Below are 14280 nucleotides of genomic sequence, written 5' to 3' on the forward strand. Positions count from 1 at the left end.
AAAGCAGATTATATAATTAAATAGCACCTGGGTTGAGACAAAAGGCTCAATTGTCTCTGCATGTGATGGTTTATGCACACTTTATTCCTCTGAAGATGCTTTCTACCACCTAAAAAGAAATAACTGCATCCCCTGAAAATTCTCAGTGAAGACTTGTGTTTCTCTCTTCACTCAAGCAATCCTGTCAGATCCAACTATATGCAATGATTTTAAAGTTGGTTCCAAAGATGTTCACAGATGTTTCTTTTCTTCATGGTACAGTGGCAAGAGCATGACTAAAGTCCACATCCAGACTCCACTACTGACCATGTACTCAGTTATGTTGATCACCTTCACCCTTGTCCTGTGTGTCACAGAATAAAATGAAATGTCATTGGAGGAGAAGGGGGGTGGGTGTTTCAAAGCATTTCTTTTTCCATCTTTTTTTTTTTTTTTTTTGTGAGGAGATCAGCCCTGTGCTAACATCCGCCAATCCTCCTCTTTTTTTGCCGAGGAAGACGGCCCTGGGCTAACATCCGTGCCCATCCTCCTCCACTTTATATGGGACGCCGCCACAGCATGGCTTGCCAAAGCAGTGCGTCGGTGCGCGCCCAGGATCCGAACCAGCGAACCCCGGGCCGCCTCAGCGGAGAGCGCGCACCCAACCGCTTGCGCCACCGGGCCGGCCCCCCTCCATCTTTTTTTTTAAACAAAGAATCCTAGAATCACCGAATGATAGCGTGTTTGAGGCAGGAAAGACCTTTAAGGATGATCTATTTCAGTCCTGTCACTTGGTGTTGGTGGTGATAAGAGACTTGAGTATCTACATGCAGTGGAAAGAGAAGATTGGACTTGGAATCAGAAACCTGAGTTCAAGTGCTGGCTTTGCTAGTTTTGCGACCATCACTTGGTCACTTAACCTCTTCAAGGGTCCTCAGCTACGAAAGGGGATAGTAATCACTACCTCTTGTAGGTAAAGTGAGGAGCCAGTGAGACAGGGCAGGTGAGAGCTCTTAGTGAACTATAAAACAGTTTTCAAATGAAAAACATCACTCTGACTCTTTGGACCCACAACCTTCAAGCTTATAAAGCATATCTACTCACCTACCAAATTATATCATCTCATCTTGCATAACTAATTTTGTCAATCATGACAGAAATATAATGATGCCTAGCAAAACCTCTGGTACAGAATAAGTGCACAGTCAATTTTTTTCTGAATGATTTAGGTGAAAATGACTATAGAAGAGTTCTTGAGGCTTCCTCAGAGTCAAGAGGTAGGTGCAAGAAGCCACCCAAAGTCCTTGAAACAGGACAGCCCCCAAACACCCTCGGGGATCCAGTAGAACTCTACCTAGCATGTTCCTCTCTCTGTTCCCTAGAGAAAGGTGGTCTGGTGATGAGGCTTACATACAAGGCAACCTTGGTTCACGCTCACAGAAAAGTAGGCTCCCCAAAACAAAGCACAGATCTCTCACTCTCTAAACCTCACCCACGCTGTTCTTCCTTTAAAAACCAGTTTCCAAGAAAGTCATGTGAAGAAAAATCTTAGGTGAGACCCCAAACTGAGTTCGCTGTCTAGAAAAAATTCAAACTCTCCTTGAGAAATTCAACCAACCACATTTGGGGAATTCTCTACAACAGAGGAATGACATAGGCCAGGATGGGTGTTGCCACTAACGGTGGAACCAAGGGTGTTTTCCTGGATTACCAAAGAGGCGCGACATATTCCTCCCAGAAACTAAATATCTTCAGGGTTTCAATGGAGGCCTTCACCTGAAAATATCCTCCCTGTGGAAGTTTTCAAACCAATATTTTCATAAGAACTATATTTTCTTTGGTGAACTAAGGCATTACAATGATGACTATGTAGGTTCCCAAGTGACAGAAGCCATCATTAGTGTTGTTATTATTTTTGTTTAGTTGCATCTCCATAGTAGCTCATATTCACAATGTGCTTTGCAATTGTTTGTTGGTAATAATTCTCACAAGATCTCTGGGAGGCAGAGGGGGTGACCAGGATTAACATTTCTGTGTTGCCTGAAGGGGAACCACAGATGCAGAGAATTGCCTACCATCACTGTTCATACAAGAATCCACCCTGAGACACCCAAGCTCTGCCCTAATCTGGTCCTCCATTTACATTGCCTATATCCAGGATGGCAGTTATTTCTGTGGTTCTTTTTTATAACTATTGTAACACAAAGTCTAGGGCCAGGAGGAATTGGGCCGGGCAATAGAATCAGAATCAGAGATTTTGCACCTAGGATAGACGTTAATGGTCATCTAACCAACCCCACTATTTACAGTTAAACAAGACCAGAAAGAATACTTTACCCAACTCACACTTGACTCCCAGTTCTGAGATTTTTTGCTTTTTTATACCATGTTGTGTTGTGGTGCCTGGTCTTTCTCTCTTTACCGTTTTTTCCCTCCTCTACCCTCTTTTTCCATTCATTTTCTTTATTTAAAATTTACGCAGCTAAAACTCCAACCAGGAAGCCTGAAACAGTTATCTGCTAAGAGTCTGGTGTTCTACCACCTGAACTGGGCTAGCCTTAGGTACCGAAAAAGTGTTTGATGATAACAGCCAGGCAACACTGATGCAGTGTCATTTATGAGAGTCCCTTCCTTTCCCCCAATCTCCATTCTTGAATCCAGCTACTGGCTTCCGGCTGGGGCCATGCCTATACCTCCCTGAGTCTGCAGCTTTCCTCACACACCTCGGGTTTACCCTAGAGAAGACCAGGGCCACCTTGCTATAACGTGGCCAGGGCTGAGAGATCTCTCCTGAAGCTCTGTCACTCTGTAGGGAATGGGTTGACAGTATTCAGAGGAGAAGGGGATTAAGACTTTTGAGGTTGAATATTACCTTTCTCTCCTCTACCCTGCCCTAACCAGGAGGTTGTCACCCTATACTCAGAGAGATTTATGCCTGTTCAAGCAAACCCCCCTCTTCACAAAAGATGGGTCATCTTCCCTCAGGGGCCACCAAGTATTGTCTGCCAGGGGCTGCCAAGTATTCTATCAATTCATACTCAGCTCTGGGGTGCACTAAACAAATTAAGCCAAAACACAAACTATAGCTCCTAAGCCCCTCTCCAACTCTAGCCATCCATAATTCTGATTTTAGGACTTCTCCCTTCCTCTCTCACCACATATTTTTAGAAACTCAATAAGTTTCCTGCTCTTCTTCCCTTTTTCTAAGACCACATGTTTATAATTGTTTAGAGCAGAGCAATAAATAAAGGAGCCAAGACAGAAAATACTGGAATCTCTGCAAATAACACTATTATCAAGTATATAATCTGTGATTATTTTGGCCAGTATAAGGTTGAATGAACATAAAAAAAATACAAAACAATTTTTCCCTGTAAATCCCCCATGACGCACTCGTGGCCACGCCTACTCTAAACATAAAAGGCGTGGAAGCCTGACTCGGGTTAAGTCTCCAGGCACAGACGGAGTCATTTTATTGGCGCTTGAGTCGGCAAAGGTATCATCCTTATCACGTCTTCGGCTTTTAAAATATTTTTTGTTTTTCTCCTTGGCTGTTATCTCTCAAACTGCCTTCTCTGAAGCTAAAGCCTCTTTCTTCCTTTCCTGTCCCTCCTTGGTTTGGTGTGTGAGTTAGAATCACAGTCAGATTTCACAAAGTAATTCTTTCTACTGATGGGGAACTGCGAGGGACAGTGAAATTGGTTTCATATGAGGGCATTGGTGGGTGCAGCCGAGCCTGCCCTTAGAGGGAATCTCTACTACCAAAAACTATTAGGAGAAAACTGGAAATTTCCAACTCTGTCTCTCTCTTGCATCTGTGTAAGGCAAATACCTCATTTTTGTGGAGATTTTTTAAACTCATTGAATGCCTACTATGTGTAGAGCATTGAGTTGGGCACATAAGGGATACCAAGATTCTAAAAGAAGTTTTCAAGCTAGTAGAGGAGACAGATATCTATATATGCGAATAATTGAAGGGAGTGAAAAGAAGAATGGGGAAAATGCTGAGCGTGGGCTAAGTCATTCATCAAGTTTCTCCAGAAGCACAAAGCGGAGGTGGTTCCCCTTGCAGGCATCTGGTTCAGAGGCTGGCTGGGCTGACAGCCACTGGTGTTCTCTGTTGCAGAAGTCAAGATGGCCAAAGTCCCTGACCTCTTTGAAGACCTGAAGAACTGTTACAGGTAGGAAATAGATTCTCTCTCTTGTAATTTAATGAGGGGATCAAGGCACATTAGAATCCAGCTAGGAGTTACAGTGACCGGCATGGGGCCAGACTGGCAGAGGCTATACAGATGTGTCCTACCTCTGAAGTCAGGGCAGGTTCAGCCAAGACCCAGGGGAACTAAGCATCCAGCATATTAAACTGAGATGACATTGACACGGAGACAGCCATTTTAGAAAAATTATTTTTAAGGTCTGCTGAGTCCTAGTGAATTTCAACATCTACTTAGACAGCAGCCTCAGTTGGGTTCATTCTCTGTAGTGATACATGCTGTGATGGAGAGTAATGGGCTTTAGTGGGCTATCGGAGAGAGAAACCATTCTCAGGAAAACTCCTTGATCTCAATCTGGAATAGGAAATGGCTCCACAACAATTTGAGCATGTAAATGCACATTCACAGTCAAACCTCGTTCAGACATAGGAGAAAGGTAAATGAAGAAAAAGTTAAAATTATAGAACACTTTAAACAAACATGGCATTCCCATTACCTATTAGTATACACTAACACAAACTAGGCTATTGAAATGTTACCTGGATAGTTTGCCAAGTATAAATTATTAAATCTGTTTTAGTGAATACATGAAAGAAATGTGTAACATATGATCTATTTGGTTAAAATTAGAATGAGGTGCTTCAAAAGTACTTCTTCTCTCTTGAGGAGCTTAACGTTTTTCCCTAAAATTCAATTACAACTCTTCAATTTGTTAGTCAAGCCACGTTTTTATAGATAAAGCACAGGTAAAATTCAAGACCTATCCTGATAATTACTAATTCCAAATTAATGAGGTACAACTTACTGTATATATGTGTATGTACAGAAGTCCTTAATTTTCAAAGATGACAATAATGGCCGTGTGTGTGTGTTACCCAAAGCTAACGTGGTCTTTAAAATACGTTGCCAAGTGACTGTAGTGATATAACAAACAGAATTACATTCTCATCATCTTGTTTGACAGTGAAAATGAAGAATATAGTTCTGAAATTGACCATCTCTCTCTGAATCAGGTAAGCAAATGACTATAATTCTTATGGGACTGCCATTCTTACACAGTATTTTTTCCACCTGAAGAGAACAGCAACGGCTTGAATCCTAGATGCTTTTGTTTTACCGTCACTAGAGATCCAGAGATGTGCATTTCTTCATTATAAGTGAGACCAATTGCCTCTCTGCACTAACAGTTGATGACATTCTTCATGCTCACCCGATTTTCCCAGAACAGAGCAGAACTATCCTGAAACCCCCAGAACTGGAGTCTCCTGGGTCAGACTTCATCAGAATGTTAGTTATGCCATCCTGACTCAGCCCCTTCAGGCCACTTCACTAGGGATCTGTCTCCTAAAGTGATATGTTGTGGTCATCCACTCCGACACCAGCACCACAGGTTAGAGATAGCCCTCCAAATGTAATAGCCCATGAAGCTGAGGTGGAGGAAGCCCACCAATTGAAAGTGAGAAGTCTGCAGCCACTCACCAAGCTGTGTTATTTTGTTAGGAGACCACAAAATAGGCAGTATAAGTACTGTGTTGTGCGTTTTTAGTACTGGCTCTAAAAGCTGTTCCCATAGGAGTATTTCTAAATTATTTGAGCACTGTCAAGTAGATGTTTAACCTCCTGAGGGGGAACTAACTGGAAGGCGGTAGCCTTCCACTCACTAAGATCACTTGTAAACACCACATCTCATTTTTGAGTCTGCCGATGGATGACCAAGAGATCACATCCTTTCAGGAAAATCCTGAAAGGAAGGAAGGAAGGAAGGGGAGGTAGAGGGAAGACTGATGAAACCTGGGTTACCCAAGACCAAAAAGGAGATCCTTCTCATTAAGTCTGTTGGAAAAAACTCCTACTGAAAGGAATCTCATTCTATGGCCACGGGCAGCCTCTCAGTTTCCATTTTCCTTCTTCACAGAAATCCTTCTATGATGCAAGCTATGACCCACTTCATGAGGACTGCATGGATAAATTGTCTCTGAGTACCTCTGAAACCTCTAAGACATCCAAGCTGATCTTCAAGGAGAGTGTGGTGCTGGTGGCAGCCAACGGGAAGACTCTGAAGAAGAGACGGTTGAGTCTAAATCATTTCCTCACTGATGGTGACCTGGAAGCCATTGCCAATGATCCAGAAGAAGGTAAGGAGTCAAATGCAATAATATCCTTGTTTTCCATTTTTAAACAAATGGGGACAATAGAGTATATGAGAAAATAAAACCTAGAATGAGAGCAACAAGACGGCAACCAGGTATTAGTCTGGTAACTATAAGGAAGGAAAATGGATTTCTATCCTTTCCAGCAGGACGAGAGCAGCAGTGGCCTGAGTCTAGAATACTTGTTCACATGCTCATTTCGTGGCTATATTGTAAAGGTCTTGTAACTTTTAGCCTTTTGGCAGAAAGTAGTTATATACTATGAGTGGATGACCACTTACATGCTATGTTCCTCCACACACTAACTGTGCCTCTTTGAGCAACTTACTTAACCTTGCTGTGCTTCAGTTTCCTCTACTATAAAACGGAGATAATCAGAGCCCCTACTTGTCGTGAAGATTAAATGAGTTAATAGCCGCAAGCTTCTGGGCTAGAATAATGCCTGGCACATAGTAAATATCCAATAAATGTTAGTTATTATTGTTGTTATTATTACTATTACTACTACTATCTTTGTTAATACTGCCAACACTACTCATTTATCAATGGCTGCATTATCTCTCACCTTCACAACAACCCTACATTCTCATTTTATATATGAGGAAGCTAAGTTCAGTGAGATAGTAACCTGCCCAAAGTCACATAGTGTGTAAGTGGTAGAGACTCAAACCAAATTCAGTTCCTGCTGACTACAGAAATCATGACTTTTCTCCCATGCCTTCACTTTACAAGCCTCTACATGAAACATAAATCCAATATTGTTAAGATAACAGCTAAAGACTAATACGTGTTCACCTGGAAAATTGGCAAAATACAAGAAAACATAAAAGGGAAAATAAAAATCACTCACACTACCACTCAAGAGTTTACCACTGCCAGCACTATTGTACTTTCCTTAAAGTCTTTTCTATATATACACACTCATGAACAAATTTTTTTAACATTATGTGGATCATACTATATACAGTTTTATATACAGCTTTTTTCACTTAGCAATATATAAAGGGCATTTTAGAGTGCCAATTTTTCATGATTATAAATAATATGACAATGAACACTCATATCAATAAATCTTCATTTGTATCACCATTTATTTCCTTAGAATAGATTCCTAGATGTAGAATTACTCAGAGCCACAAGGATTTAGGAAGATATTGATACATACCACTGTTCAGAAAGGTGGTAGACATTTAGACCTGCACCCTCAGTGACATACATAATTCTTAATGGATTCTTTTTTTTTCTCAGAGTGCATTCATTCAAAAATATAGATGAGGAATACTAGGAGTCTTCCTGGTTACTTAGAAACCTCCAAACAACCAAAAATGAGAATGCTGCACAAATAATCTCTTAAAAAATAAAACTATTGCCTGAGGAGTCAAAGTTTATAAAAAAAACAAATAAATAACCACAGGGATAATCCTAGAACCAATTCTACTGCTGATTGGGTGATTTCACTTCTCTCAGTTTCCTCACCTAGATTGGAATATTCTTAATGTCCCTTCCATAGCTACTTTCTATGTTGCATTAGAGCAGATATATCACCTGTGTTTGTACCTAGAAACTAACCTGAGCTTGTGATAACGGTTTTAGAGATCATCAAGCCCCAATCGGTAGCTTACAACTTCCAGAGCAATGTGAAATACCGCTTTATGAGGATCATCAACCACCAATTCATCCTGAATGACACCCTCAATCAAAGTATAATTCGAGATATATCGGGTCAATACCTCATGGCTGCTGCATTAAATAATCTGGACGATGCAGGTAAAGGGACATCTCTGTCACCCTCCCTTCCTTTTATTTCTGTATTTCTTTTAAACTTTCTGCTTTCAAAGAATAAACCTCTCTAGATTCCTGGCTTTGCACTATTCTTCTAGAATAGGATGAAGCACATCACCTCTGGTAAAAATATCAGGCAAGGACAGGGGCTTCAGCCAAATCTAGGAGCTCCACAAGAGAGAAGTGTCCTATCTTTGAGAGCACTAGGTGCAGCATAAAGTAAATGGTATTTGTCTTTCTGCATCTGCCTTATTTCACGTAGTCTAATGCCCTCAAAGTCCATCTGTGTTGTTGCAAACCGCAGGATTCCTTCTTTCTCGTGGCTGAATAATATTCCATTGCATATATATACCATGTTTTCTTTATTCATCCATTGATGGACACTTAGATTGTTTCCATATCTTGGCTATTGTAAATAAGGCTTTTTTAATGACACTAGAATATTCAATCATGTTACTATGCTTTTGGGTTTGCTCTAAGTAACCTTGTTGCAAATGTGTTTATATATATTATTTTTTTCCTTAGGAGGTTATTTCTTTGGAGCATATCCCAAAAGTGGAACTCCTGGGTTACTAGGCATAAATAACTTTACAGCTTTTATTAAGCATTGTTCTCTAAGGAAAACTGAACTACTTTTCAGTATCATTAGCAACATATGAGTGTATCAGCTTCCCTAAACCCCTCCATTTTACTAACGACCTCACAAATTGCAGGGTCTTATCCCACTAATGTAATTACAAGAGATTCAACAAATATTCAGCCCCCAATCATTCATTCAACACAGAAAATTCTAAAGACATTAACCAAGTAATTACCTGCCTAGTAAATATGGCAGACATTGTGAAGGACACAAAGATGTATAAAATGTCATTCCTAATCTCCAGGTACTTACACCATAGTTGGGGATCTAACTAGACAAACACACACACACACACACACACACACACACAGTAGCTACATAAACACTTGATTTTATACAAATACCATGCATTTACTTTCTTTTTGGCTTTTCTCTTCGCCAGTGAAATTTGACATGGGTGCTTATACATCAGAAGAGGATTCTCAATTTCCCGTGACTCTAAGAATCTCAAAAACTCAACTGTTTGTGAGTGCCCAAAATGAAGACGAACCCGTACTGCTAAAGGTCAGTTGTCTTCAGTCTCCAGCTTAGCTTCATTTACATCCCACATGTTTGTAAATGATCCCAATAGGCAGACATCCCTAGCAGGGTGGCACAGTTCTCTTCTCTTCCTACCACAGTCCCCATCTGCCCACCTGCCCCCCATCCTACTTCTCACCTATCCCCAGAGGCAGTTCTAGCCAGGATCTGTGAGAGAGTAAAATGGAGGTAGCAAGAGTGAATAAAAGGTAAATTGCCTTCCTCTTTCCTTTTCCTTTCCCTGCCTGATCCTATTCACCTCCCATCCCAGGGCATCCACTTATTCCATCTATCTCCAATCTTTACTGACATCTATAATCTGACCTGATAGTAGGCATTAGGACCATGGGGCCTGCCTCCAAGAAACTTGGTCAGCTGAGGTCAGAGAGAATTCATCATCTGCCAAACAGCACCAGGCAAAAAGCTGGCAGCCAAGATTCAAACCCCGGCCTTCTGACTCCAGTGCCTCTCTCTCTCTTCATTGGTACAAGTATTATCGCTCATCTCAGCCCCATCTTCACCACCACCTTCCCCCTCAAACATACAGATACACATACACACCACCACTGCAACCTTAGATGTTTTCACCACTGATAAATAGGTGACTCTTATTCAGAAATGTATAATCCAAACCTCCCCACTTGCAACTAGGATTTATGTGGATGCATGTGCTTCTCTACCTGGATCGAGTAGAGGAAAGTGATGTAATGTCTACAGAGTAGGGCAGTACCTTCATTCATGAATTCATTCAACAAGCGTTATTTATTGAGAGCCTTCTATTTTTTAAGCATAGTGCCAACAGCTATGTAGACAGTGGTTAGCCAAAATCTCTAGCCTTATAGAACTTAGTCTTCTGGGGGATACAGACAATAGATAAGCCAAACAACCAGCAAAAAGTGCAAGATGCTGTAAAGCAAATGAACAGGGTGCTGAGATAGAGAAAAATGGGAGAGTGCTCTTTAGATATAGTGGCAAGAGCAGAGCTCCCTGTGAGATGAGAGCTGCTGATAGGAGGGAGCATGCCATGCAAGGGGGTGAGTGGTGTGGGCATCCTAAATAGAGGGATCTAAGTACACTCAGCCCTAGAGCTTCAAGAGCTCCAGCTTCAAAGATCAGAAGGAACACTCTAGGAGCTGGGGCACTCTTGAGAAGGAGGAAAGATAAGCAGAAGCAAGTGTTTGCAGATAGCCTTGCATTTGGATTTCATTTGAGATACAATGAAAAGCCATTAAAGGGCTTCAAACAAGGAAGTGTCCTGACTTTACTTATATTTTCTAAAATAGAGAATAGATCAGAAGGAAGGTAATAGAAAAAGCAGAGAGCCCAATTAGAAGGTTATAACAATTAGAAGGTGGGGAGTGGTGAGACAGATGGAAAGAAGTAGACAGGATCTGGTTATATCTGGTTATATTTTGGAGAGAGAACCAACAAGAGGAAGAGGAGAAACTCTACTGAGATAGGAAAAACTAGGAGAGGAATAGGTTTGGGAAATAAAATTCTTGTTGACATTGAAAACCCTAAGGAAACCTCAAAAGGTATTTAGTTGTTTTAAACTAAAAATAGTAAAGAAGAAGCATCTCAAGTTGGAATTTGAATTTTATTTTCCCATGAAAGTATTGTTAGATTCTATACATACTCACAAGAAGAGTACAGTCTAAAGAGATCACAATTGTCAAAAATCGCATTGAAAGGATTCAGCTGCTGATTTGCCTAGGAAGGTGTGTGTGTGTGTGTGGGCGCGCGCGTGTCTGTATGTGTACATGTGTGTGTTTTAGGTTTTTTTAAGCCCTCAATTGTTGACTTAAATACAGAGATAAACATCTATAAATTCTAAATTATTTTCTCAAAGTATGATTTGCCCACTTAGAGGTCAAAATGTTTAGAGGTCTTAGAATTACTAGTGCTCAAATTTGATGCAAAATGCCTTATGCCTATGTTGAAGGCAGGACAAAAACAATGTTTCACCCTACCTGGCAGGATTCAGTGAGACACTAGTGTCATTGGCAATCTTTAGGAATAATTTGGATTTTTCTCCAGTTAACTAAGGAAATCAACTATTATGAATAGACTGGGCCATACATCTAATCGGCATGTAATAAATGCTTGCTGAATGAACATATGAATGAAGAACCTATATCATCATATTACAGAGTCACGGTCCTAAAGTGCTTATGTTTCTCATAAAGGCCAAATGCCAAGGGGTTGAGCTTCAGTTCTTTTTCTAGCATCTTCTCGTTCTCTAACAGATCTCTATTCCTCCTATCATAGGAGATGCCTGAGACACCCAAAACCATCAAAGATGAGACCAACCTCCTCTTCTTCTGGGAACGTTATGGCACTAAGAGCTACTTCAGATCGGTTGCCCATCCAGAGTTGTTTATCGCCACAAAGCAAGGAAAACTGGTGCACATGGCAAGGGGGCAACCCTCTATCACTGACTTTCAGATATTGGACAACTAGCCTTGACTCTGGAGTCTACTTACTTGTGAAGTGTTGACAGTCCGTATGTACCATGTACATGAAGGAATCAAATCCTTTACTCTTAGTCACTTGCTAAGCATGTGCTGAGCCTTTGTAATTCTAAATGAATGTTGACTCTCTTTGTAAGAGAGGGAGCAAAATCTAGTGGAGCCAACACTAACATATAATGTTGTCTGTTATTTAAAGAACACCCTATACTTTGCCAAGTACCAATCATTTTAATTATTATTCTTCATAACAACCTTGAGAGAACCAAGGCTACTGACTATGGCTACCAAAAAGACTTTACCCATATTACAGATGGATTAACTAAGGCATAAGAAAACTAAGAAATACCCACAATAGCAGTTGGAATGAGAAGCCATAGACCTGGGATTTCATTCCAACTGATTGCCTTCTGCTTTTAAGTTGCTGATGGACCCTTAATCAAATGCTGTATGTTTCTGGGACCTCAGTTTGATCATCTTCAAAATGGAGGGAATGATACCTATATCCTTCCTGCCTCAACAATATTTTATGCCAATCAATGAGATCATTTTAGTAAAACGCTTCTTGAAGCTGAGCCTCAAGAAGAAGGCAAAGCATGAAATGTTATTTTAAGTTATTATTTATATATTTATATATATTTATAAATAAATTGTTAAGATAATTATATTATTATATTTATGGCAGTTCCTTGCAATTTCTTGTGACCGGGTATCCTCCGCCCCAGTAGACAGTGTTTTCCAGGCTGAGTGAGTTTCATTGAGTTACACTAAGGCACTTTGGTCCCCCAGTTGTGCTTTTCCATTGTCATGAACTCTGTATTCCAGTACCTGGGAGCCCGGAAGTTGTGGTAATAAATTTATGTTAATTATCTTGTTTGTTTGAGCTGGTAATTGGTCAAAATTTTTCACTCCTCTGCCTTTAAACTTACTTTGGCATTCTTGTGTCATTCATTTCACCTGCTATCAAGTCCTACTAGCTAAAATGGGATGAACTGAACTTGGGCAACCACGGGACAACTGTTACCTAAACTTTCTTTTCTGGAACATAAGAATGTTCTTTCTAGATTCTAAAAGTTGTGATCAAACCATAGTGTTACATTACTATCAACAATAACATTATTATCAGTCATAATTGAATAAAACTTTTAAAAAAGTAAATCTAACACATAATTATTTGTTGTCTTAATCATTATTTTACTGCATGGTAATTAGGAACAAATGACAAAAGTTCACATAAACAACTGTAATTAGTGTTACTTTACAAAACCAAACCAAGATTTTATGGTTTTTCTCTCCCCTTTGTTATCTTCCCAGTAGGCATAAATGACATTAAGAATGATAATATTCCCAGGTTCATTTAAAGGTCACATTACTCTTGTACAACACGTGTGTTTATATATCCATACAAACTGACACACACAGAGTAGCATTAAAAACTAATGGATCCATTTGGAAAGCATGGATATAAGATATGTTGAATTGGAAAAAGTTAAAATCAAGGGAACTTGGAATTAGATGTGGGAAATAGTTGGGAAGGAGTAGTCCAAGACGACTCTCAGTTTCCTGGTATTGGAGAGAGGGTGAGTGGCAGTGCCTTAATCAGTACTTTTGGTAGAAATATGGAGTTCTTCTCAATCCCAGGATGAAGTAGGATGAGTACCATTTTAGACATGTAATAATTTGAGCTACTGGCAGGACACCCAAGTGCAGATGTATAATAGGCAGATGATAATGTGTCTGGAACTCAAGTTAGAACTAGATATAGATTTGGAAGACATCAGCAGGTTTATAGCAGGTAAAATCCTTAAAATGACATCAGAGAGAGAAGAGAAGCATATGGTGAACCCTATTGGTTGACAATGCAATCGCCATCTCCATTTCCTCCTTACTCACAGAACCCTGATTTCATTCAGAAGGAAATGTGTCTTGACCCAAAGAATGAATCCAATCGATATAAGTGATTCATGGTCACTCTATCCTCACATGACTGAGTCATGTTGAATTAGTCCTGTCTAATGAGATATCAATCTGCTGAGAGCAACTTCTGGGACAGATCTTCTACCCTGATGAAAAATAGAGACATATAAATCCAAAAATTCATATGGGGCAACAAAGGACCCCAAATAGCTAAAGCAATCCTGAGAAAAAAGAACAAAGCTGGAGGCATCACAATCTCTGACTTCAAAATATACTACAAAGCTATAGTAATCAAAACAGTATGGTACTGGTACAAAAAAACAGACACACAGATCAATGGAACACAATTGAAAGCCCAGAAATAAAACCACACATCTACAGACAGCTAATCATTGACAAAGGAGCCAAGAACATACAATGGAGAAAGGAAAGTCTCTTCAATAAATGGTGTTGTGAAAACCAGAAAGCCACATGCAAAAGAATGAAAGTAGACCATTACCTTTTGCCATACACAAAAATTAACTGAAAATGGATTCAAGACTTGAAGGTAAGACATGAAACCATAAAACTCCTAGAAGAAAATATAGGCAGTACACTCTTTGACATTGGTC

At 40.0% G+C, this 14280-nt stretch overlaps 1 protein-coding gene across 1 annotated transcript; it reads left to right on the top strand.

Annotated features, from left to right (window-relative positions):
• The first annotated feature begins 4084 nt into the window (after positions 1 to 4084).
• On the top strand, positions 4085 to 12506 carry IL1A (interleukin 1 alpha). Its single transcript, XM_087426091.1, has 6 exons — positions 4085 to 4160; positions 5158 to 5206; positions 6109 to 6328; positions 7937 to 8110; positions 9148 to 9269; positions 11553 to 12506. Exons 1-6 carry the CDS (start codon positions 4114 to 4116, stop codon positions 11742 to 11744), a joined length of 804 nt encoding a protein of 267 aa, XP_087282217.1. The 5' UTR covers positions 4085 to 4113; the 3' UTR covers positions 11745 to 12506.
• The last annotated feature ends 1774 nt before the right edge of the window (positions 12507 to 14280 follow it).

This window comes from Ceratotherium simum, chromosome 40 (genome assembly GCF_057802395.1).
Source record: "Ceratotherium simum simum isolate JZ-2026a chromosome 40, ASM5780239v1, whole genome shotgun sequence".
Lineage (NCBI taxonomy): Eukaryota > Metazoa > Chordata > Mammalia > Perissodactyla > Rhinocerotidae > Ceratotherium > Ceratotherium simum.